The sequence below is a fragment of the Cornus florida genome, unplaced genomic scaffold, assembly GCF_030987335.1.
Source record: "Cornus florida cultivar Cherokee Brave unplaced genomic scaffold, ASM3098733v1 CherokeeBrave_3.0.0_Hap2_Chr07, whole genome shotgun sequence".
Taxonomy (NCBI): domain Eukaryota; kingdom Viridiplantae; phylum Streptophyta; class Magnoliopsida; order Cornales; family Cornaceae; genus Cornus; species Cornus florida.
In genome coordinates, this window is record NW_026775577.1 from 28,958,224 (window position 1) to 28,983,317 (window position 25,094).

At 42.4% G+C, this 25,094-nt stretch overlaps 1 protein-coding gene across 3 annotated transcripts; it reads right to left on the bottom strand.

The window, feature by feature from the left end:
* Positions 1 to 20,163: 20,163 nt before the first annotated feature.
* LOC132266905 (transcription factor SPATULA-like) lies at positions 20,164 to 24,497 on the bottom strand. 3 transcript variants are annotated; one of them, XM_059767919.1, is made up of 8 exons: positions 23,950 to 24,497; positions 23,702 to 23,806; positions 23,532 to 23,597; positions 23,356 to 23,421; positions 21,092 to 21,406; positions 20,939 to 21,008; positions 20,601 to 20,665; positions 20,164 to 20,500 (listed from the first exon to the last, which is right to left on the bottom strand). In XM_059767919.1, the coding sequence occupies exons 1-7, from the start codon at positions 24,322 to 24,324 to the stop codon at positions 20,634 to 20,636; spliced, it is 1,029 nt and encodes a 342-aa protein (XP_059623902.1). In that variant the 5' UTR covers positions 24,325 to 24,497; the 3' UTR covers positions 20,164 to 20,500; positions 20,601 to 20,633. The 3 variants fall into 3 exon arrangements, with proteins under 3 accessions (XP_059623902.1, XP_059623901.1, XP_059623900.1); XM_059767918.1 differs by having other exon boundaries at positions 20,601 to 20,677; XM_059767917.1 differs by having other exon boundaries at positions 20,601 to 20,742.
* Positions 24,498 to 25,094: the final 597 nt, after the last annotated feature.

The following is a 25,094-nucleotide window of genomic DNA, read 5'->3' on the forward strand; positions in this document are numbered from 1 at the left end:
AGTGCACAAATTAATTCAACCCTATGCCTAATTAGTGGACACCATAATTATATATAACACTCCCTATTGGGGTCCACTGCACAACACTAATAATATGCCTCGTTAAAACCTTGTTAGGAAAAACCAAGTGGGAAAAATCTCTATCGAAGGAAAAAGAGCACAATATTCTAGTATGTCTTAAAATGGTATTGCATAGATCAAAACTATCTCATTAAAACCTTGTCAAGAAAACCCAGTAGGACAAAACCTGAGTGAAGGAAAAAGAGTACATTATGCCGATACCTTTTCAATTTAGTGCTCCCCCTTTATTTGTATAATTCTTGTATTACTTCAAAGATTTTGATCAACTACTTTCCCTCATAAATATTATTGTGCATTTCTAGTAACAAGCATCAAGCCAAGGATAATTTAGATTCAGCTCCCCTTATCCATCAAATTGGTTATGACAACACAATTAACTTTCTCGTTCGATAATCGAAATCAGATTATGGTTCTATAGCATCTCTGACCCCAAACTTCCACTCTCTCATTCAAAGTGATAAACTCTATACATTGAGGTGGCAGCAAGGTGTGATTAAACACTGAATCTATATTTCTTGCCACGGATGCCTTATGTTCATAAAAGCATTCATTGTCTGTTGGTACCGAACTTCTTGTATTTGTAAAGAGCGGATATCCGAACATGGACATCTAAAATGAGGATGAATACTCCAAGATGCTTGTTTGTAGCTCACAACCTCGAGGAGATTGCTATATTAGCTACAAAACAGTGGTTTCTACAACAATAGAGAAGACTGCTATAAGAACTCGGGCTAGGCGCCACTATATAACAAACACATTAGTGCAGTCAACTAGCATGAGAGCCAAATTCTGCATTATTACCGAAATGTAGTCTCCAATGTCTGATTTAACATTGTTAGCATCAAGCAATTAAAAGATAGTAGTATTTTCCAATTTCTCTTCTAATGCCATTAGATTCATCAGCTAGTGGTCAATAATTTCAACCATGAATATCCCCACTGTTGCAATGATAACTAACGCATTGTCAGATAGTGCATATGAGATATGAACTTATTTGTATCAAAGACTGTTAATTTTCATAATCTGAAACAATGTCTAGAACAATATTTAGCATAAGATCTGTTAAAAATATATATGTATCTATATTCAAAATTTTGCTTTGTTTGTCTAAGACAAGATTTTGTCTTTTTGAGATCTTTCATCTCGAATTCTGGTCTAACTCATTAGATGTGCCAACATGATTCTGGATTATCAATAAATAATGCAATAATAGCAAAACCAAATCCTGATAATAAAAAAATACATGGATAAATTGGAGTATTCACATACCTTTCTTTGAGTAAGTACTTGTTAAGATGTTTATCTCATATACTCATAGATTATTCAATCCATATAAGATTTATAGTACTTTATCAAGTATGTACCATGTAGTATTGCTTCAGGAATTTTAAATCCTTTTGGGATTGTCAAAAATATCATTATCTAGTGACAACATTGATTATAAAGTGGAATACGATTGCATCTATCACAAAAGAGTATATATCATCATAATCAATATTAGGTCTCTACGAATAACCTTGAGCTACCAGTCGTGCATTATAGAGAAATCATTGCTCATATCAACATTAGATTCTCAACATGGTTTTATAATTAAATATGAAATGGATAGAGATGTTGATCTCATGTATTTGTCAATATAATATGAATCATAACATGAGTTTGTCAATATGCTATATCAGTATATAACCTTAAGACACCATCAGGTGTTTAACTACTGCAGTTAGCTCTATCTTTCATGATGGCTAATCATGTCTATATCGACTTTCTTCGACATTTTCACATTGAGATTTCGGATCCTCATTATCTATGTTAAGAGCAATTGTATATGAAAATATGTTGTCCATGACAACTTCATTTATGTTCCATCTCTTTTCATAATTTATTTAGATCTTATTGATTTTCAGGTACCTTTGCAATATTATCATAGTTAGCTAACTTGACCTCATCAGGTCCCTTTGCCACATCAAGGGCATACGTTTTATCAAAAGCAACTTTATCATTGTTAGCTAATTGGGTCTCTTCAGGAGTACCCTTTTTATCATTCATCATGCTCTTTGGCATGTGCTTCATTGTATAACTTTTAGCTAACTGGGTCTCTACAGGAGCACCCATTTCATCATGCCCTTCTGCATGTATTACATTAAGTGTATCTATATCATCAAAGGCTACTTTAGCATTGTTAGCTAACTGGCCTCATCAGGAGCGCCTATTTTACTATGCACTCTTTCTAGTGCTTTTCACTTTCGTGGAACAGAATCTTTTGCACCAACTGGTATGTTACGCACACTTTTGATGCATTTGCAATACTGACAATATGTCCCATCAGGACTTTAATTCTTGCTGACATTTTATCAACCGGCACACATAATGATATTTCTCTGTATCAGTGGGCATTTGCAACATTTTTTGTCAAGAGATCAATATATTTCATAAGCAGATAATTGAAAGATTTTTAGCAAATGAAATACTGTGAATTTAAAATAAACAAGCATGCTTTTGGTGATATAATAATATGCATAAGAAAATAAAGTTTTTCTAATATATATTTCTTAATGGAAGTAAGATAGATATATTCTACATTACTTTTATCTTGTTATGAAAAATATTGATAGTCTTACTGTCCACGAGACAATATCCTTACCTTGAGTTAATGTAATTTTGTGCAGGTCCTTCGCTGCAAATTTCATCTTCTAAAAAAAAAAAAAAAAAACTTTGACATAAAAATAAGGCATGTTTCATAAAGTAAATGATAAAAGAACGTATAAATAAGCAGTATGGATAATACTAATCAAATATTAGTTTACCTCATAAAAACTGAAATATCCACAAGCATCATATAAAATTCATTTCTATCTTTGTCCCCTTTTCTTAGATTGTGACATGGTAAAGATCAATTAAGTACTTGGAATCATACGGTAAGAATCAAATAAAAACTTAGAAGCAGATTGTGTAACCTTTTCCTATTCGATGTTACACTAATAATAAGTAATTTCACGTTGATCAAATTTTTATCAACACAATGATCAATTTCACATTAATAACAAGCAACACGTGCCATAGGGGTTGAGGCAAATTCTCCCCCTTTGCTTGTTTAATATTATTTTGGTCTCACCTTTAGGGATGCAATGTGAAATTATAGTAATAACCTCCATAGCGTTGATAGTTAATTCTACCATGACTATGCCGAAGACCATGTCCATGACCGTGAAATGAGCAGATTTCACTTTCAAAATCGTTTTCGATCTAGTGGGACTGGTAATATTACAATAAAAGCTCATTATTTTACTTTGTCATATTCAGACCTGATATGAGCTGTACATAAATTCACGCATTTAGCGTGATCAATAGAGTATTTCTTTATCAATATATGACCCTCAGTAATATATATATATATATATATATATATATATATAGCTAAGAACAACATATTGAGAGAGAACTTGAGAGAAAGAACAGCTGAACTTTTATTAGGTTATGAGTATACCCTCCATCTACATCAGGCACATATTTATAGCACTCTGAGGTATCTAATTTGCATATTAAAATGGTGTTCTTAGCTATATATATATATATATATATATATATATATATATATATATATATATATATATATATATATATATATATATATATAGCTAAGAACAACATATTGAGAGAGAACTTTTATTAAGTTATAAGTATATCCTCCATCTACATCAGGCACATATTTAGAGCACTCTGAGGTATCTAATTTGCATATTAAAATGGCACCGCAAATTGCAAGATACATCAGTTGGGTGCAATCATGCTTATCACCACTAATACCATTTTCACAATAATGCTCATTGCACTTGCTAGTGCTCAATTGTATCTACAATAATGTGGGCCCCACAATATATATAACAGAGTTAACAAGCTGAATTATCCCTTTAAGAATCATAGATGTGAGCTCTTCAAACTAGAATTTCTACAAAGATGATGATGGAAAATAATGTACTGAAACATGGATCGGAGTCTGATAACAAAACTTTTTGCACAGCTAGAATGTCAAACCAATCAAACATGGTTAAAATTGTGAATATTAAGAGCTACACATTCATCGAAACAAAACAATTAGATACACTCACATACAAGTCTATGCTAGTTTCTGTCAGTTGACCACACAAATTATGCCATTTCATCCTACAAGCATCCAATTACAAATGACACAGCATAGAATCAATCACCGACCTGAAAACCTAATTAAAACCCAAAATCATTCTAAAAAAACTTGGGCATTTTCGCCACCATTTCCATCAAAAACAACCCTAGATATCAATTTCATACAGCAAAATTAACAACTAAATCTGATTAAATCAAATTATAGAGCATATATATATATACATATACGTATATAGAGAGAAGAACCTGTGTAGACGGCGGTAAGTGCTTACCCTTTGGAGTGAAAAGTAAATTTGTTTCAGCAAAACAAATAAACCCAACAATTTATCAAAACCAATATTGAGAACTTCTCGTTCAAGTCTCAGTTGGTTGGTTAGAGACTCGTGTTAATAATGTATTGTGAATATAGAGAAAATTTAGAACACTAAGTGATATCCACAATAGAGAGAAGAACATAAAGATGAAGAGAGAGATTTCATTTAGTTCTCAAAATTTTAATACATCAATATAGCAAGAAGCAACCCATATTTATAGCCAAAACTCGTCTTAATCACCACCCATAGTGCACTATTAACCAAGTGCATTTACCACTTATTTAGTGCACCATTAACCAAATTCATTTACCACTTATTTAGTGCACAAATTAATTCAACACTATGTCTAATTAGTGGACACCATTTTTATATATCACAATCAGAACATTTTAAAATAGAGCAGTGCTATTCTGCCCGATTTGCTTTTCGCCGACCAAAACCGACAACACGTGCCAGCTTTAGAATTGCGGTACCTCTCTTTTCCACTTATCTTCAGTTTCTCTCACTCCTCTGTCATCTCTCTCCTCTCTTTCCTACGGTCGGCATCAGCACCATGGAATCTGTCACAGGGCTAAATTACACCACGAATTTTTGCCTCTGCAATGGCACTTGGGGCCACCAAGTCTCAGCCAACACAACAACACAATACACACAATATAGAAATATAAAGAAGGCACACACAGTTTACAGGGACAAGCCCCAACCTTTGCTCATATTAAACATATTACAAAGGAACATGAGTTCGTACAAGGAACAACCAAGGCTCACACCCTCTTCTCTGTCCCCTCTACAAAGCCCACCTTAGCATTATATAGGCCACTCTCAAAACCGCCCATAACTGCCCACTAAGATGATGGATGACACCCCCATCCACCTAGGGTCGTGCTGGCACCCTCTAAATGAGCCAGCACTATAATGCAGTTGACAAGCCCAACTGCTAGACTTGTTGGCATGTTCTGCTCATGCCACATAACCACAAGAAGTTAGATTCTGCATGGTGGAGGAAACCACCCTTAACCGCCTGTGTGTTGGTCCTCTCAGAATTGTGCCACATGTTTGGGAGGTTACTCAGCACTCCCCCACTTCCCATGATGAGTGGGAAGTGCTAGTAACTTCCCCCAACCAACCGAGCCCACTAAGCCACCACCTCTTGTAACCGCAAGCCATGACTTTGTGTTATCCATGCTCTAGCCACATCTGAGTCAACCTTGTGAACCTAGCCCAAGTCCACCAATCTGCACCCACATATATATGTCTCTGAGTGCACGGCGTGCCAAGCCATGCACGCCCGTGCGCACGCTCGGGTGCACACCAAAGTGCACGCCGGCGCACACACTAGTGCCCTTCTTTGCGCGCCATGTTTGTACCCTCATGCGCCCGTGGTTGCACTCCCACCTGGACGCCCATGTGCACGCCGAGCTAGACGCTCGCGCACACTAGGTTGGACGCCTACCCGCGCGCCAACCTGCACGCCCGCACGCACGCCGCTGCACTCCAGCGCGCGTGTCGGTGCATACTTATTTGCCCTTCAATATCTTGGATGCTCCCCACTTGTGCAACCATCTTGGAGTGGTGCAACACGTGCCCATGCACGTTGGCTAAGCCCTCTAAGCAAGCCATGCCATAGCCCAACCGATGCGCTCAACAGACCCCCCCCTAATATAGTCTTAAGGAAATCCAGCACTCTGACAGGAGTAAACATCACCCATGCTTGAGGAGTCATAATGGCCTTTCAGACCTTTCCCGACATCCAAATTAAGTGCCGTCTGCGCCAACCAGCTTCTATGGACTCAAGGTATCTCCCATAAAGATCCCGAGTCAAAACTCCAAGTTTCACTTTTCGCCATATTTACGAAAGTGCCACTGGGCACCCCCAGTGCACGCCGAGCATCCCTTTTAAGCATCTTGTGTGCACGCTGAGCATCTTGTGCACGCTGACAACCCACTGAGCACCCTCATGGCTGTCTAATCAAAGCCAACGTATTCCTAAGACATGGCATGGCCTTGAAATGCCCATGTCTTCCCTTGGACAACCGTCAAGGGGCTAACAAACCACCCCCACCAGAAGAAGTCGACGCCCTCGTCGACTTGTCCAAGTACTCCTTTACCTGTTTCTCAAACTGCCATAATGTCACATCTCTTTCCCAACTAGCCACTGCTTCGCTGCATCCTTTCCATTGCACCAAGTAATCAGTTCTGCGATTTTTCTTACTCTGACCCTGGGTCCGGTGAGACAAAATCTTCTCCACCTCCTTGTTAAACTGCAACCGAATAACAGGTGGGGCTCTCTTAGCCTGCTGTCTTGATGTATCTGCAGTGTCCTCATGAAAAGGCTTGAGGAAACTCACATGAAAAGTAGGATGGACCTTCAGTCTCTCAGGTAACTGTAATCTGTAAGCAACATTCCCAACTTTCTTCACAACTTCAAATGGACCATCATACTTCTGAATCAGCCCCCTGTGAATAGTCTTGCTGCTTATCTTCTTCCAAATCTGTGGAGTCAACTTCAACAGAACCTTGTCTCCCACTTGGAAGTCTAATGGCCTTCTCCCTTTATCTGCATACTTTTTCATCCTTCTCGCAGCCTTGGCAAGGCTGTCCTGTGCCTCCTCCACCATCTCTTGCATGGAACGGGCATATCGGTATGCTGCAGGGCATCTTCCACCTGTCCTCTGCACTGCCACCTCCTGTGGTGTGCGAGGTTGTTGCCCTGTTGCCAACTCAAAGGGACTCATTCCAGTTGCTGAAGACCTGTGCAAATTATAAGAGAATTGTGCAGTGTCTAGTAACTCCAGCCAATTTTTCTGACTTGCAGTGACATAGTGCCTCAGATATTCTTCCAATAACTGGTTCATCCTCTCAGTCTGTCCGTCAGTCTGAGGATGGTTTGCTGTGGAGAACTTTAGTTCAGAACCCATCAAGCCAAATAGCACTATCCAGAACCTTCCCGTAAATCTGGTGTCGCGATCACTAACAATATCTTCGGGCAAGCCAAAATATTTCACCACAAACTTATGAAATAAACCAGCAGCAACTTCCGCTGGGCATGCATGTGGTGCAGCAATAAAAATTGCATACTTAGAGAATCTATCTACAACCACAAAAATAGATCTCATACCTTCCACCTTGGGAAAACCAGAAATGAAGTCCATTGAAACTGACTGCCATGGACGCTCTGGTATAGGCAAAGGTTGCAGTAGCCCTGCCTCCTTCTTCCTTTCATGCTTGTCTTTCTGACAGACCAAGCAAGTCTTGACATATAACTCTATGTCATCCTCCATCTTGGGCCAGTAATATGATCTGGATATCAACGCCAGCATTCTATCCACCCCTGGATGTCCAGCCCACTGAGGATCATGCATTTCCCGCATTAGTTCCCGTCTCAAACCTCCAACAGGAACATATAATCCTCTGGCATAGAGTAGATTATCTTCAATCCAGTACTTTCTGACTTCACCATCAGTAACCTGTTGCTTTAGTTTCTGATAGGCATTGTCGGACTGAGATTGCTCTTTGATTCTGTCAAGGAAATCAGTATACACCGTTGTCAACGACGCCACATACTCCTGCACTTCTTTCCTACTCAAGGCATCAGCAACCTGATTCTGCTTTCCAGGTCTGTGAACCCACACAAAATTGAACTCCCCAAGAAACTCTTGCCAACGAGCTTGCTTTGGAGTAAGCTTTTTCTGTGTCTTGAAGTAGGTATTGGCCACATTGTCAGTCACCACTGTAAACTTAGTACCCAACAGATAGTGCTTCCATGCGTCAAGACAATGTATCACTGCAGTCATCTCCTTCTCGTGAGTTGTATACCTCTGTTCAGCATCCTTAAGCTTCCTGCTTTCAAAGGCACATGGGTGTCCTTCTTGGACTAGAACCCCACCAATTGCTCTATCAGAGGCATCAGTATGCACTTCAAATGGCAAACCAAAGTCAGGCAGTCTCAAGACCGGTTCTGTAGACACTGCCTGCTTAAGCATCTCAAAAGCATTCTGGCACTCCTCAGACCAAACCCACTGTTTGTCTTTCTTCAGTAAGTCCGTTAAAGGACTAACCTTCTTGGAATAGCCCTTTATAAACTTTCTGTAGTAATTTGCCAACCCTAGAAAAGATCTCAACTCTGTCACTTTGGTAGGTGCAGACCAATCAAGGATGGCTTTCACCTTTCTCTCATCCATTCTGACATGGCCCTTACTGATCCAATGCCCCAAAAACATCACTTCTTGGCGACAAAACTCACACTTCTCCTTTTTGACAAATAACTGAAACTCCTTCAGTTTTGAGAAAACCAATCTCAAGTGTTTTAAGTGATCTTTCAATGACTCACTATAGACTACAATGTCATCCAAATAAACAACAACAAAGCGATCGATGTAGTCATAAAACACATTATTCATTAAGTTGCAGAAGGTTGCCGGGGCATTAGTTAGCCCAAACGGCATTACAAGAAATTCATAAGACCCATAACGAGTTACACATGCAGTTTTGGGTTCATCTCCTTCTGCTATACGCACCTGCCAGTAGCCTGCACGTAAATCCAGCTTAGTAAAATAGGATGCCCTTGACAACCTGTCAAATAAGTCTGCGGCATTGGGCACTGGGTACTTGTTCTTCACAGTCACCTTATTCAGAGCCCTATAATCCACACACATCCGCATTGAGCCATCCTGCTTCTTCTGGAACAACACTGGCGCGCCATACGGTGCCTTGGATGGTTGAATATAGCCAGACTCCAGCAACTCATCCAACTGTCTACGCAGTTCAGCCAGTTCTGAAGGCGCCATCCGATATGGGGCCTGAGCAGGAGCCCTTGCACCCGGCTCCAACTCTATCTTATGATCAACAGCACGTCGAGGGGGCAATTGCTTGGGTAGTTTTGGTGGCATCACTTCTGCAAATTCCTCTAGAATTTCAGCAACAGAATCCGGAACTTCAACAAGCTGGTCCGGTTTGATCTCTATCATAGCTGCAAGAAAGGTAGAGTCTCCTCTCTTCAAACCTGTTTTCACTTGCAATGCAGAGATTATTTCGATGCAACCATATTTACGATCTTCCTTCTTTTAGTGCCCATAAAGAGCCACTGATGGAATAAAACATGGACAACTCCTGTCCCAAATAAAAACTCCTCCCAAATATGGTACAACTATCACTCTGGCTTTCGTAAGGAACTCAATTCCAAGAATTAGATCAAAATCATCTAAGGGAACAGCCATAAGACTAACTACGCCCTCCCAACAACTAACTTTCATAGAAGTGGTGGCCATGCCTAAAACAGGCTTGGCTTCAGAATTCACAGCTTTCATCTTATTAGCATGTGGAATTAACTTTAAATTAAAGTTACTTACTTCCCTCTGCGCAATGAAGTTATGAGTGGCCCCCGTGTCCACCATTGCCAAAACTTCCTTGCCGTTCAGTGTCACCTGAATGAACATGAGCCCTTTCAACTCCATGGACTGTTCTTCAGTAAGAGCATTCAGCATTTGCAGAGGATTAACTCGGGTTGGACCAGATTCCGAGTCTGAGTCTCCTTTTGATTCAGCGACAATAGCACTCAGCTTCTCCCTCTTGGGACAGTCCCTAACACGATGGGGACCATTGCAGATGAAACAACCGTAGTTGGGCTTAGTCCCACTACTACTCCCTTTGTTGTTGTAATCTGCCTTGGCCTTGACAAAGCCACCCCCTTTATCCTTCTTTTGATTCTTGTCCTTCTTTTTGTCCTTGAACCTGAAGGACTGGCCTTTGTCTTTCTTCCCCTCCTTGGACTTCTTCTTGTCTTGTGTAGTAGACCCAGTCATTTTGAAGTCTACAAGACAATCTGCCGCTGTCATGGCAGTAGGAAGGTCCCTCACACCTTGCCTACGGAGTTCTGCCTGAGCCCATGGTTGCAATCCGGACATGAAATTGAACAGCTTGTCCTCCTCTGACATATTTCGAATGTCCAGCATCAAGGAACTAAAGTCCTTCACATAGTCACGAACGGTACCTGTGTGCTTCAATTTCTTCAGAGATTCCCTTGCAATCCATGCAGTGTTCTGAGGCAAGAACTGGTCCTTCAATTCCTTCTTGAGGGTCTCCCAAACTTCAATCCGAGGCCTACCCGCAGAAGCATCGTCCTCTGTCCGTGTGCGCCACCATAGCTTTGCATCACCGGACAGATACATGCTTGTAATGGTCACCTTCTCGCCATCAGGGATCCGAGCAGCCTTAAAGTACTGCTCCATGTCCCATAGGAAATTCTCCAACTCTTTGGCATTTCGGGTACCACTGAAAGACTTGGGATCCGGCACCTTGATCTTCTGCGAAAGAGGATCACCACCGCCTCTGGAACTCCCATGAATGGCCCTCTTCACCAAGGACACTTCATCTTCAAGGTCTTTCAGGTTCTTCTTGAAGACGTCAGTCAGTGACTCAACATCCTCAGAGATACGGGACAATTGCTCTTTGGTGGCCTGCATGAAGTCACCAAACCCATCAGGATCAGTCTTCAAGATCTCCAATTCAGAAGCCAAGTTTTCAATTCGAACAACAAGGCTCTCTGCACCATCTTGTACCTCTGTTTCTGTAGGAAAACCCACGAACTCTTCCAAATGGGAAACTCTTTCACGAGTATTACCTCCAGCCATCGTAGAACCTGGCTCTGATACCAATTGTCACAGGGCTAAATTACACCACGAATTTTTGCCTCTGCAATGGCACTTGGGGCCACCAAGTCTCAGCCAACACAACAACACAATACACACAATATAGAAATATAAAGAAGGCACACACAGTTTACAGGGACAAGCCCCAACCTTTGCTCATATTAAACATATTACAAAGGAACATGAGTTCGTACAAGGAACAACCAAGGCTCACACCCTCTTCTCTGTCCCCTCTACAAAGCCCACCTTAGCATTATATAGGCCACTCTCAAAACCGCCCATAACTGCCCACTAAGATGATGGATGACACCCCCATCCACCTAGGGTCGTGCTGGCACCCTCTAAATGAGCCAGCACTATAATGCAGTTGACAAGCCCAACTGCTAGACTTGTTGGCATGTTCTGCTCATGCCACATAACCACAAGAAGTTAGATTCTGCATGGTGGAGGAAACCACCCTTAACCGCCTGTGTGTTGGTCCTCTCAGAATTGTGCCACATGTTTGGGAGGTTACTCAGCACTCCCCCACTTCCCATGATGAGTGGGAAGTGCTAGTAACTTCCCCCAACCAACCGAGCCCACTAAGCCACCACCTCTTGTAACCGCAAGCCATGACTTTGTGTTATCCATGCTCTAGCCACATCTGAGTCAACCTTGTGAACCTAGCCCAAGTCCACCAATCTGCACCCACATATATATGTCTCTGAGTGCACGGCGTGCCAAGCCATGCACGCCCGTGCGCACGCTCGGGTGCACACCAAAGTGCACGCCGGCGCACACACTAGTGCCCTTCTTTGCGCGCCATGTTTGTACCCTCATGCGCCCGTGGTTGCACTCCCACCTGGACGCCCATGTGCACGCCGAGCTAGACGCTCGCGCACACTAGGTTGGACGCCTACCCGCGCGCCAACCTGCACGCCCGCACGCACGCCGCTGCACTCCAGCGCGCGTGTCGGTGCATACTTATTTGCCCTTCAATATCTTGGATGCTCCCCACTTGTGCAACCATCTTGGAGTGGTGCAACACGTGCCCATGCACGTTGGCTAAGCCCTCTAAGCAAGCCATGCCATAGCCCAACCGATGCGCTCAACAGACCCCCCCCTAATATAGTCTTAAGGAAATCCAGCACTCTGACAGGAGTAAACATCACCCATGCTTGAGGAGTCATAATGGCCTTTCAGACCTTTCCCGACATCCAAATTAAGTGCCGTCTGCGCCAACCAGCTTCTATGGACTCAAGGTATCTCCCATAAAGATCCCGAGTCAAAACTCCAAGTTTCACTTTTCGCCATATTTACGAAAGTGCCACTGGGCACCCCCAGTGCACGCCGAGCATCCCTTTTAAGCATCTTGTGTGCACGCTGAGCATCTTGTGCACGCTGACAACCCACTGAGCACCCTCATGGCTGTCTAATCAAAGCCAACGTATTCCTAAGACATGGCATGGCCTTGAAATGCCCATGTCTTCCCTTGGACAACCGTCAAGGGGCTAACAAACCACCCCCACCAGAAGAAGTCGACGCCCTCGTCGACTTGTCCAAGTACTCCTTTACCTGTTTCTCAAACTGCCATAATGTCACATCTCTTTCCCAACTAGCCACTGCTTCGCTGCATCCTTTCCATTGCACCAAGTAATCAGTTCTGCGATTTTTCTTACTCTGACCCTGGGTCCGGTGAGACAAAATCTTCTCCACCTCCTTGTTAAACTGCAACCGAATAACAGGTGGGGCTCTCTTAGCCTGCTGTCTTGATGTATCTGCAGTGTCCTCATGAAAAGGCTTGAGGAAACTCACATGAAAAGTAGGATGGACCTTCAGTCTCTCAGGTAACTGTAATCTGTAAGCAACATTCCCAACTTTCTTCACAACTTCAAATGGACCATCATACTTCTGAATCAGCCCCCTGTGAATAGTCTTGCTGCTTATCTTCTTCCAAATCTGTGGAGTCAACTTCAACAGAACCTTGTCTCCCACTTGGAAGTCTAATGGCCTTCTCCCTTTATCTGCATACTTTTTCATCCTTCTCGCAGCCTTGGCAAGGCTGTCCTGTGCCTCCTCCACCATCTCTTGCATGGAACGGGCATATCGGTATGCTGCAGGGCATCTTCCACCTGTCCTCTGCACTGCCACCTCCTGTGGTGTGCGAGGTTGTTGCCCTGTTGCCAACTCAAAGGGACTCATTCCAGTTGCTGAAGACCTGTGCAAATTATAAGAGAATTGTGCAGTGTCTAGTAACTCCAGCCAATTTTTCTGACTTGCAGTGACATAGTGCCTCAGATATTCTTCCAATAACTGGTTCATCCTCTCAGTCTGTCCGTCAGTCTGAGGATGGTTTGCTGTGGAGAACTTTAGTTCAGAACCCATCAAGCCAAATAGCACTATCCAGAACCTTCCCGTAAATCTGGTGTCGCGATCACTAACAATATCTTCGGGCAAGCCAAAATATTTCACCACAAACTTATGAAATAAACCAGCAGCAACTTCCGCTGGGCATGCATGTGGTGCAGCAATAAAAATTGCATACTTAGAGAATCTATCTACAACCACAAAAATAGATCTCATACCTTCCACCTTGGGAAAACCAGAAATGAAGTCCATTGAAACTGACTGCCATGGACGCTCTGGTATAGGCAAAGGTTGCAGTAGCCCTGCCTCCTTCTTCCTTTCATGCTTGTCTTTCTGACAGACCAAGCAAGTCTTGACATATAACTCTATGTCATCCTCCATCTTGGGCCAGTAATATGATCTGGATATCAACGCCAGCATTCTATCCACCCCTGGATGTCCAGCCCACTGAGGATCATGCATTTCCCGCATTAGTTCCCGTCTCAAACCTCCAACAGGAACATATAATCCTCTGGCATAGAGTAGATTATCTTCAATCCAGTACTTTCTGACTTCACCATCAGTAACCTGTTGCTTTAGTTTCTGATAGGCATTGTCGGACTGAGATTGCTCTTTGATTCTGTCAAGGAAATCAGTATACACCGTTGTCAACGACGCCACATACTCCTGCACTTCTTTCCTACTCAAGGCATCAGCAACCTGATTCTGCTTTCCAGGTCTGTGAACCCACACAAAATTGAACTCCCCAAGAAACTCTTGCCAACGAGCTTGCTTTGGAGTAAGCTTTTTCTGTGTCTTGAAGTAGGTATTGGCCACATTGTCAGTCACCACTGTAAACTTAGTACCCAACAGATAGTGCTTCCATGCGTCAAGACAATGTATCACTGCAGTCATCTCCTTCTCGTGAGTTGTATACCTCTGTTCAGCATCCTTAAGCTTCCTGCTTTCAAAGGCACATGGGTGTCCTTCTTGGACTAGAACCCCACCAATTGCTCTATCAGAGGCATCAGTATGCACTTCAAATGGCAAACCAAAGTCAGGCAGTCTCAAGACCGGTTCTGTAGACACTGCCTGCTTAAGCATCTCAAAAGCATTCTGGCACTCCTCAGACCAAACCCACTGTTTGTCTTTCTTCAGTAAGTCCGTTAAAGGACTAACCTTCTTGGAATAGCCCTTTATAAACTTTCTGTAGTAATTTGCCAACCCTAGAAAAGATCTCAACTCTGTCACTTTGGTAGGTGCAGACCAATCAAGGATGGCTTTCACCTTTCTCTCATCCATTCTGACATGGCCCTTACTGATCCAATGCCCCAAAAACATCACTTCTTGGCGACAAAACTCACACTTCTCCTTTTTGACAAATAACTGAAACTCCTTCAGTTTTGAGAAAACCAATCTCAAGTGTTTTAAGTGATCTTTCAATGACTCACTATAGACTACAATGTCATCCAAATAAACAACAACAAAGCGATCGATGTAGTCATAAAACACATTATTCATTAAGTTGCAGAAGGTTGCCGGGGCATTAGTTAGCCCAAACGGCATTACAAGAAATTCATAAGACCCATAACGAGTTACACATGCAGTTTTGGGTTCATCTCCTTCTGCTATACGCACCTGCCAGTAGCCTGCACGTAAATCCAGCTTAGTAAAATAGGATGCCCTTGACAACCTGTCAAATAAGTCTGCGGCATTGGGCACTGGGTACTTGTTCTTCACAGTCACCTTATTCAGAGCCCTATAATCCACACACATCCGCATTGAGCCATCCTGCTTCTTCTGGAACAACACTGGCGCGCCATACGGTGCCTTGGATGGTTGAATATAGCCAGACTCCAGCAACTCATCCAACTGTCTACGCAGTTCAGCCAGTTCTGAAGGCGCCATCCGATATGGGGCCTGAGCAGGAGCCCTTGCACCCGGCTCCAACTCTATCTTATGATCAACAGCACGTCGAGGGGGCAATTGCTTGGGTAGTTTTGGTGGCATCACTTCTGCAAATTCCTCTAGAATTTCAGCAACAGAATCCGGAACTTCAACAAGCTGGTCCGGTTTGATCTCTATCATAGCTGCAAGAAAGGTAGAGTCTCCTCTCTTCAAACCTGTTTTCACTTGCAATGCAGAGATTATTTCGATGCAACCATATTTACGATCTTCCTTCTTTTAGTGCCCATAAAGAGCCACTGATGGAATAAAACATGGACAACTCCTGTCCCAAATAAAAACTCCTCCCAAATATGGTACAACTATCACTCTGGCTTTCGTAAGGAACTCAATTCCAAGAATTAGATCAAAATCATCTAAGGGAACAGCCATAAGACTAACTACGCCCTCCCAACAACTAACTTTCATAGAAGTGGTGGCCATGCCTAAAACAGGCTTGGCTTCAGAATTCACAGCTTTCATCTTATTAGCATGTGGAATTAACTTTAAATTAAAGTTACTTACTTCCCTCTGCGCAATGAAGTTATGAGTGGCCCCCGTGTCCACCATTGCCAAAACTTCCTTGCCGTTCAGTGTCACCTGAATGAACATGAGCCCTTTCAACTCCATGGACTGTTCTTCAGTAAGAGCATTCAGCATTTGCAGAGGATTAACTCGGGTTGGACCAGATTCCGAGTCTGAGTCTCCTTTTGATTCAGCGACAATAGCACTCAGCTTCTCCCTCTTGGGACAGTCCCTAACACGATGGGGACCATTGCAGATGAAACAACCGTAGTTGGGCTTAGTCCCACTACTACTCCCTTTGTTGTTGTAATCTGCCTTGGCCTTGACAAAGCCACCCCCTTTATCCTTCTTTTGATTCTTGTCCTTCTTTTTGTCCTTGAACCTGAAGGACTGGCCTTTGTCTTTCTTCCCCTCCTTGGACTTCTTCTTGTCTTGTGTAGTAGACCCAGTCATTTTGAAGTCTACAAGACAATCTGCCGCTGTCATGGCAGTAGGAAGGTCCCTCACACCTTGCCTACGGAGTTCTGCCTGAGCCCATGGTTGCAATCCGGACATGAAATTGAACAGCTTGTCCTCCTCTGACATATTTCGAATGTCCAGCATCAAGGAACTAAAGTCCTTCACATAGTCACGAACGGTACCTGTGTGCTTCAATTTCTTCAGAGATTCCCTTGCAATCCATGCAGTGTTCTGAGGCAAGAACTGGTCCTTCAATTCCTTCTTGAGGGTCTCCCAAACTTCAATCCGAGGCCTACCCGCAGAAGCATCGTCCTCTGTCCGTGTGCGCCACCATAGCTTTGCATCACCGGACAGATACATGCTTGTAATGGTCACCTTCTCGCCATCAGGGATCCGAGCAGCCTTAAAGTACTGCTCCATGTCCCATAGGAAATTCTCCAACTCTTTGGCATTTCGGGTACCACTGAAAGACTTGGGATCCGGCACCTTGATCTTCTGCGAAAGAGGATCACCACCGCCTCTGGAACTCCCATGAATGGCCCTCTTCACCAAGGACACTTCATCTTCAAGGTCTTTCAGGTTCTTCTTGAAGACGTCAGTCAGTGACTCAACATCCTCAGAGATACGGGACAATTGCTCTTTGGTGGCCTGCATGAAGTCACCAAACCCATCAGGATCAGTCTTCAAGATCTCCAATTCAGAAGCCAAGTTTTCAATTCGAACAACAAGGCTCTCTGCACCATCTTGTACCTCTGTTTCTGTAGGAAAACCCACGAACTCTTCCAAATGGGAAACTCTTTCACGAGTATTACCTCCAGCCATCGTAGAACCTGGCTCTGATACCAATTGTCACAGGGCTAAATTACACCACGAATTTTTGCCTCTGCAATGGCACTTGGGGCCACCAAGTCTCAGCCAACACAACAACACAATACACACAATATAGAAATATAAAGAAGGCACACACAGTTTACAGGGACAAGCCCCAACCTTTGCTCATATTAAACATATTACAAAGGAACATGAGTTCGTACAAGGAACAACCAAGGCTCACACCCTCTTCTCTGTCCCCTCTACAAAGCCCACCTTAGCATTATATAGGCCACTCTCAAAACCGCCCATAACTGCCCACTAAGATGATGGATGACACCCCCATCCACCTAGGGTCGTGCTGGCACCCTCTAAATGAGCCAGCACTATAATGCAGTTGACAAGCCCAACTGCTAGACTTGTTGGCATGTTCTGCTCATGCCACATAACCACAAGAAGTTAGATTCTGCATGGTGGAGGAAACCACCCTTAACCGCCTGTGTGTTGGTCCTCTCAGAATTGTGCCACATGTTTGGGAGGTTACTCAGCACTCCCCCACTTCCCATGATGAGTGGGAAGTGCTAGTAACTTCCCCCAACCAACCGAGCCCACTAAGCCACCACCTCTTGTAACCGCAAGCCATGACTTTGTGTTATCCATGCTCTAGCCACATCTGAGTCAACCTTGTGAACCTAGCCCAAGTCCACCAATCTGCACCCACATATATATGTCTCTGAGTGCACGGCGTGCCAAGCCATGCACGCCCGTGCGCACGCTCGGGTGCACACCAAAGTGCACGCCGGCGCACACACTAGTGCCCTTCTTTGCGCGCCATGTTTGTACCCTCATGCGCCCGTGGTTGCACTCCCACCTGGACGCCCATGTGCACGCCGAGCTAGACGCTCGCGCACACTAGGTTGGACGCCTACCCGCGCGCCAACCTGCACGCCCGCACGCACGCCGCTGCACTCCAGCGCGCGTGTCGGTGCATACTTATTTGCCCTTCAATATCTTGGATGCTCCCCACTTGTGCAACCATCTTGGAGTGGTGCAACACGTGCCCATGCACGTTGGCTAAGCCCTCTAAGCAAGCCATGCCATAGCCCAACCGATGCGCTCAACAGACCCCCCCCTAATATAGTCTTAAGGAAATCCAGCACTCTGACAGGAGTAAACATCACCCATGCTTGAGGAGTCATAATGGCCTTTCAGACCTTTCCCGACATCCAAATTAAGTGCCGTCTGCGCCAACCAGCTTCTATGGACTCAAGGTATCTCCCATAAAGATCCCGAGTCAAAACTCCAAGTTTCACTTTTCGCCATATTTACGAAAGTGCCACTGGGCACCCCCAGTGCACGCCGAGCATCCCTTTTAAGCATCTTGTGTGCACGCTGAGCATCTTGTGCACGCTGACAACCCACTGAGCACCCTCATGGCTGTCTAATCAAAGCCAACGTATTCCTAAGACATGGCATGGCCTTGAAATGCCCATGTCTTCCCTTGGACAACCGTCAAGGGGCTAACAGAATCACCATCAAGCAAAGCAATTGGTGACGGAGATTCGTCGGGAGAGAAGAGATTGACGGAGTCGAGACGTCGGCCATGGATTCGTAGCAAGTTCGATCTCTGGTCGGAATCCGATTACGGATCCGGCGATATCACAGACCTGTCCCGGTGATACCAATCACCCTTCGACGCCATCCTCACCGAGCTCATAGGTTGTAGTCAGTCACGGCCATTCCGTACGCAACGCTAATCCTTACCCGCAATGTTTTCTTCCTTCTTTGCCCATCGCGTCTGTACGCACCGAGCCCTCTTTATATCAGATTGTATCGACAACCTGCAACTTCCGATCATTTCGACGGCTTCTGTTCTTTGCCATCATCAGTCCTTGTCGCCGACCACCAGTCAACTCTGTTGTCGTCACGACCATCTCGTAGCCGTCCTTTATTGTCGGCGTTCTCCGAGCACAACCTTGCTCGCCGCCGGCCTCGTTAAATCTTCCATGGTCATCACTTCATCATTCTACCACCATGCTGGTGGTAGTGGTGGTTGTGGGGGTTAGGGTGGTGGTGGTGGTGGGGTGGCAGCCCCCGTCGGTGGTGGTGGTAATGCAGTGACTGCCAGTAATGGTGGTGTTTTAGTCACTGGTTGTGGTGACAAGAAGTGAAAATTGTCGTGGTGGCGGGGCTTCACTAGACAAGAAGTGAAAATTGTGGTGGTGGTGGGGCGTCGGAACTGTGTTTCATCCTTTGGGTTGTCGTTCATTCTCAAAGAGATGGGAAAGTTTTGCAGAGTGAGAGAGACTGTGAGCAGAGCAAGAGATTGAGGGAAGTGTTGTGCGCAAATAAGTTATTGCCACGTGAAAGTCAGTTTTTTGCCAAGTATATATCCGTCGTCAAAAAAAGCATTTCTCTTTAAAATATGAACACAAAAAGAGATTATATATAATTAATTGGATCGGATCTCAAGTCAACCAAATCCATCGAGTCCAGATTCTCTACCACCACGGGCTATATCATTTTTTAACGCATTTAAATTATGTTTCAACACATTTATTCTACATTGCAACACAATTTCAACAAATAAAATAAAAGTATAAATCACGATTTAAATGCGTTGAAACTAGAAATAATGACGTAGAAAAAAAGATTTCAATTCACTTAAAACATCTAGAAAAAGAGATTTCAATTCACTTAAAACATGTTGAAATTCACTTAAAACATGTTTCAATATATTTAAGATAGATTTCCACACACAGAACGTATGTTAAAATTTAGAATAAACCTGCTGAAATGTAGAACAAATATGTCGAACATAGGTTTAAGTGCGTTGAAAAATTTACAGCACAGCTACTCGTACAACAGAGATTGATTAATCCAAACACATCCATCACATGAACGAACTATGGTAAGAGAAGAGAATACAAGACCTAGTACCATCAGAATTTACATGATTTGGATAAAAACAAGCGAAGATGGCAAATAAATATTCTGTGAATGAAATGCTGGCCATATATATATATATATGACAATGACCACACACAAAAAAGAGCTTACATGAATATTTCCATTTCCTTCAACCTAAAATTACACAGCAATGCCCAAGTGTTCTCTGGCCCGAGTAAGTTCAAAATATTATCAGTGTGATTAGAGGTCATCAAATTTCAGAAATTCTCTTTGGACGTCGAATTTCAACAGTTCGATCTTTCATTCTTGATGTCATCGTTGGATGCACGTCTTCCTGCGTCCAAGCTATAAAAAACCCAATGGCAAGAGAAATTAGGGCACACATATAGTGGCTGAAAGAACAAAATTACACATATCTGATTAAAGTATACTTAACCCACTCAACTGGTTACACTCCAGATTGTTTAGAAGAACGGCTTCAGCCCGATCTCTCCCTAGGATGCATGATTCCTGGGTGTTGTCCTTTAAATCAGATGTTTGTGAGTCGAAGGGAATTGACATTGTAGCTTTGACTCCCATTTTAAATTCTTTCAGCACGTAAATGCAGATCAGAATAGGATTAAAAAAGAATGCATTCTTTTAATTTTATATATTCTTTTTCTCGACAATAAACACTAAATGGCATGTGAAAAATGCAACAAAAGCAGCCTCATGGTCCAACACTAAGCACAATGTTTAGCAGTGTTTATGGGGGAAAAATAGATGCAAGCTCAGCCAACTTACCTAAGGGATTTGTGTCAGGATGATTCACATTTAGCTGCTGATGATGCAACAAGTCCTCCCTGCAATTTTCCTTCACATTGCAGAAACATAAAATAGCTAGTATCATTCCCTTACTCTAAATTGCAGTATGAATAGGGGTTATATTGAACTTACTTCAGATGATGTGTGAGGCTGAAATGGTCTAAAGTGACTCGGAATTGACGACTGCAATCCAAATAATGTATCTGAATTGATAATATTTGACAAATTGGCTACCGATGGCTGGTTTGGATTAGAGCATTGGTTGGGTAGACTGAACGCAGTATTCGTTGGGGTTTCTTGGTTCATTGCAAGTGCACCTGTCAAGTTCATATTTTGGGACCCATTTCCCTCATAAAAGCCCATTCTCGTCTGGGAGAGTTGAGTTGGCTGAAGCACTCCAGGTAGGCACATCGGGGACAAACTTAATCCGTTTCTCATTGTTAACATCTGAAACGTGATTCAGTTTATAAATGAACATGGATAATGATAAAACAAAATAATGATAGTAAATAAAAGAATAAAAACAGTAAGAACGCTTCAATAATCTCCAAGAGGAAAGACAAATGCAAAATTAAAACAAAATACTAGCGTCAGCAGGGAAGCTCCCAAGGCAGGCTAGTACAAAAAAAAAAATGGCTTCCAATACAATATGTGGAAGAGCACACTTGCAAGAACAATTAGCCCAAGAAGGAGATGCAAGAATCTAAAATCAGTCCAACTGGACCAAAAATAAATAAATAAACAAATAAGGACACCTAGAATTAGAAATCATCTAGTAAGGATTGCATTCTCACATGAAACAATCCCATATCTACCATATCAGACATCTCTGCACTTCCTCTTCACAGCTTATATAGATTATATATTTCATCATTAATAATTAGCATCTTCACTCCTCTTTACAAAGGGCAACTGTTTCTCATTTAACATACAAACAGAGATCCAGAACTGCCACTTCAGGGATCTAAACACTACATAAAGCAAGTGGTATGGCCAGCAGAGATGGAAATACTCACTTCTCGCAGTTCATACAGCAATGTTGCTGAGGAACTTTTTCTACAACCACTGCATATTAGACCATTGGTTGATTGAGGTAAAAAACCCTTTAGCCACTCTATTTCATTTTTCACTGCCACCAGGACCATAAATCTGCCAGAAATTGACCGCCACAACACACTTTTTCCATTACATTTTCCCGCGGATTCAATCAAAATACAAAAGGAACTCCACAAAACCCCATCATTCTACAATTCTCAACCCTAGTTCAATTCTTCATCCTGTAAATTCAGCTTTGAGGTAACTCCAAGCAATCGTATGGTAAAATTATGGAGTTAAAAATCAATTCAAGTATATTCCCAACTAAATTTCACACAAAGACAGTTCAATAATATTATTCCAGATACTTATAAACTCGTAAAACTGTGTACGTTTATCAAATTACATTGGCCAAATTAGATTCATTTGGCAGACACCCTCTGTTTAATTTGCTAAAAGTTTAAAAATCATTGTATTTGGTATGAAAGAAAGTCAAGTAGAAGGAGTAAGATAAACAGAAGGAAACTGCCCGACAAACCTGAAACCTACACTATGAACCTTGGGTAACAAAATTTTTGTTATTAGTAATTGCTAGCGCAAACCTTAATATCAATGCTTAAAGGTCCAAGCAAGAAAGGGAAATATCATGTTTCTTTAACAAGTTCTCAATTATCAACCATCCCATCATGGTAACTTCAAAAAATTTAAAGCCTTGGTGAAAAACATCCTCCCTTGGCTTGATTCTTTCCAGCAGCTTCTCATTGCACATTGTTTATATGTTATGCTATTACTTGCAGGCAATTATATGGAAATGGCTCCAATTGTTTATTATTTCAGAAATTTCATGACCTTCGAATATTTAACCTAGCAATCTTGCAACCAATTACTCAATCTCCATTCTTATTCAGGTATGCCATTGGCCGTTATTTGCAGCATCTGGTATGCTGAAACAGTTCCAGTAGAACATTATTTTAGATAATCTGGATCTTCAACCTCAGAAACTTCTTCATTTAAATGTATGAATCTACAACCACATTCTGGCACCAAAACCCAAGAGTGCAAGTTCTCATATGAATTGTAAGAACAACCTTTCATTTGAGAACCAACCGAGATCTATATGATCCTATTCTCTTAAATCCCGTGAAAGCAAAGGAATGATGGACAGATTTAGCATTCCTTGATAAAATTGTAAGAGTGCAAACAGCAGAGATCTTCAACCTTGGCAAGCCTATCTCAAATACAGATTTCTAAAAATCCTCTAAACTAAAATGCATACTTTTCTCTACATTTCGACAAGTAAAAACTAGCAATAGCTTAGTGTAACAAACCATGCACTGGAATTTTACAGGTAAACAATATACCTGTACTTGGAGCTGAAGCTGCTTAAGGTAATCAATGGCTTCATCCAGCATCGAGGCCTTATCGGTCTATCAAGAACCAAACATTATACAATTCACTCAATAACCCGACCAACTTCATCATCAAAAGGATCTGACATTTAAAAATAAAAAAAAAAACACCAATAATCACAATTTACCTTGTTCGAATTCGGTATTAAATTTTGCAATGCTTTCATTTTCTCATTAATCCTACTCCTCCTCCTCTGCCCAAAACAACCCACATCACAACAAAACCCAAAATCAAACAATTGACACTAATTTATCAATAACAAATTCAGAACATAGCCTTTCAACATACAAACCCTACCTTTTCAGACAAATTATGAACTTCAGCAGCTCTGCTTCTCTTTGACGGATTGCGAGTCGAGGACGGCTTTGCTTGCACCTCTGCTGCCAAACCCTCAAAACCCTCCTAACAAACCAAACATCATTACTACATACTCTGAAATTTTCTCGGCGCATGAATGAGAAATCAGAGAACAATTTGGAATATATACATATATATATATATATATATATATATATATATATATATACACGTTAGTATATAATTACCTCGCTTTCGCAATCATACTCGTCTGGGTCAGTGTCGACGATTCCACCGGAGGAGGAATACACATTGGCAGTACTCGCTGTGAAATGATCGCCGGAAGAGGAGAAGACGGCGGCGGAGGAAGAGTTCAACCCGGACGACGACTCGGGCGTTGAGATCGGGTCAGTGACGAGTCGGTCCGAGTTTTGATTTTGGGGGAAAAGATGAGACTGTGAGAAGTAGTGGAGTTGTTTGCCGTTGTGTGCCATGAGAGCAGAGGAGGAAGAGGACAACGACGGAGAAGATGATCGGAGGAGGATTTGGTGGAGGAAGAGGGAGATGTCTTCGAGTTCAGGGGAGGAAGATGAAGAGCAGGTGGTGTCATACATGTCTGCCATTTATGTATCAGAGATGAGGAGAGTTGGAGAGAGAAAGCATTGTAGAGAGAGAAAATGAAGGAATCTATTCAAAGGTTCTGCTTTGTTTCTCTGCAAAAACCATTACAACTCTCTCTCTCTCTCTCTTTCTATGCTCTGAGCGCTCTTTTTCTCTCTAAATAAGCAGAAGAGTGTGAAATTGTGGGCGGTATTTATTAATTAAATCAAACTTTAAAACTGAGCTTTTTCTAAATCATTGGGAATTTGACAAAATGACATTAGCATTTAAACCTTGGTTTAATTTCCTATAATAATTTCCTATAGGATTAAGTGCAGTAAACCCCCCTCAGCTATGAGCCAATTGCAAAAAACCCCTCTGAATTAAAAAATACCCCCTGAGTTATAAAAGTGTTGCAGTTAACCCCCACAATGCCCAACAACCGTTAACTAAAAAATGAAATTACTGATTTGCCCATAAAAAAATATTGTTCTCTCCTCTGCAAGCTCTTGACAGATTGCGATCATCCCTTACTCCACTCTCTTTCTCTCTCTTCTCATCGTTTGGGTAATCACTTTCTTATGTGTTATGGCCTTCATAAATTGAATCACATAACTCTGAATTAGTTTGAGGTAAATTAATGAATCCCAATTCTACTCATGATATATCATAGCTCATTGTTCATATCAATTGGACCCAGTAATAGGGATGCAGCAATAGAAATCATGTTCCACTGTATGATCTTACAATAAAAACCCAAATAAATAGAGAAAGCTGAATGGGCAAAAGCCCA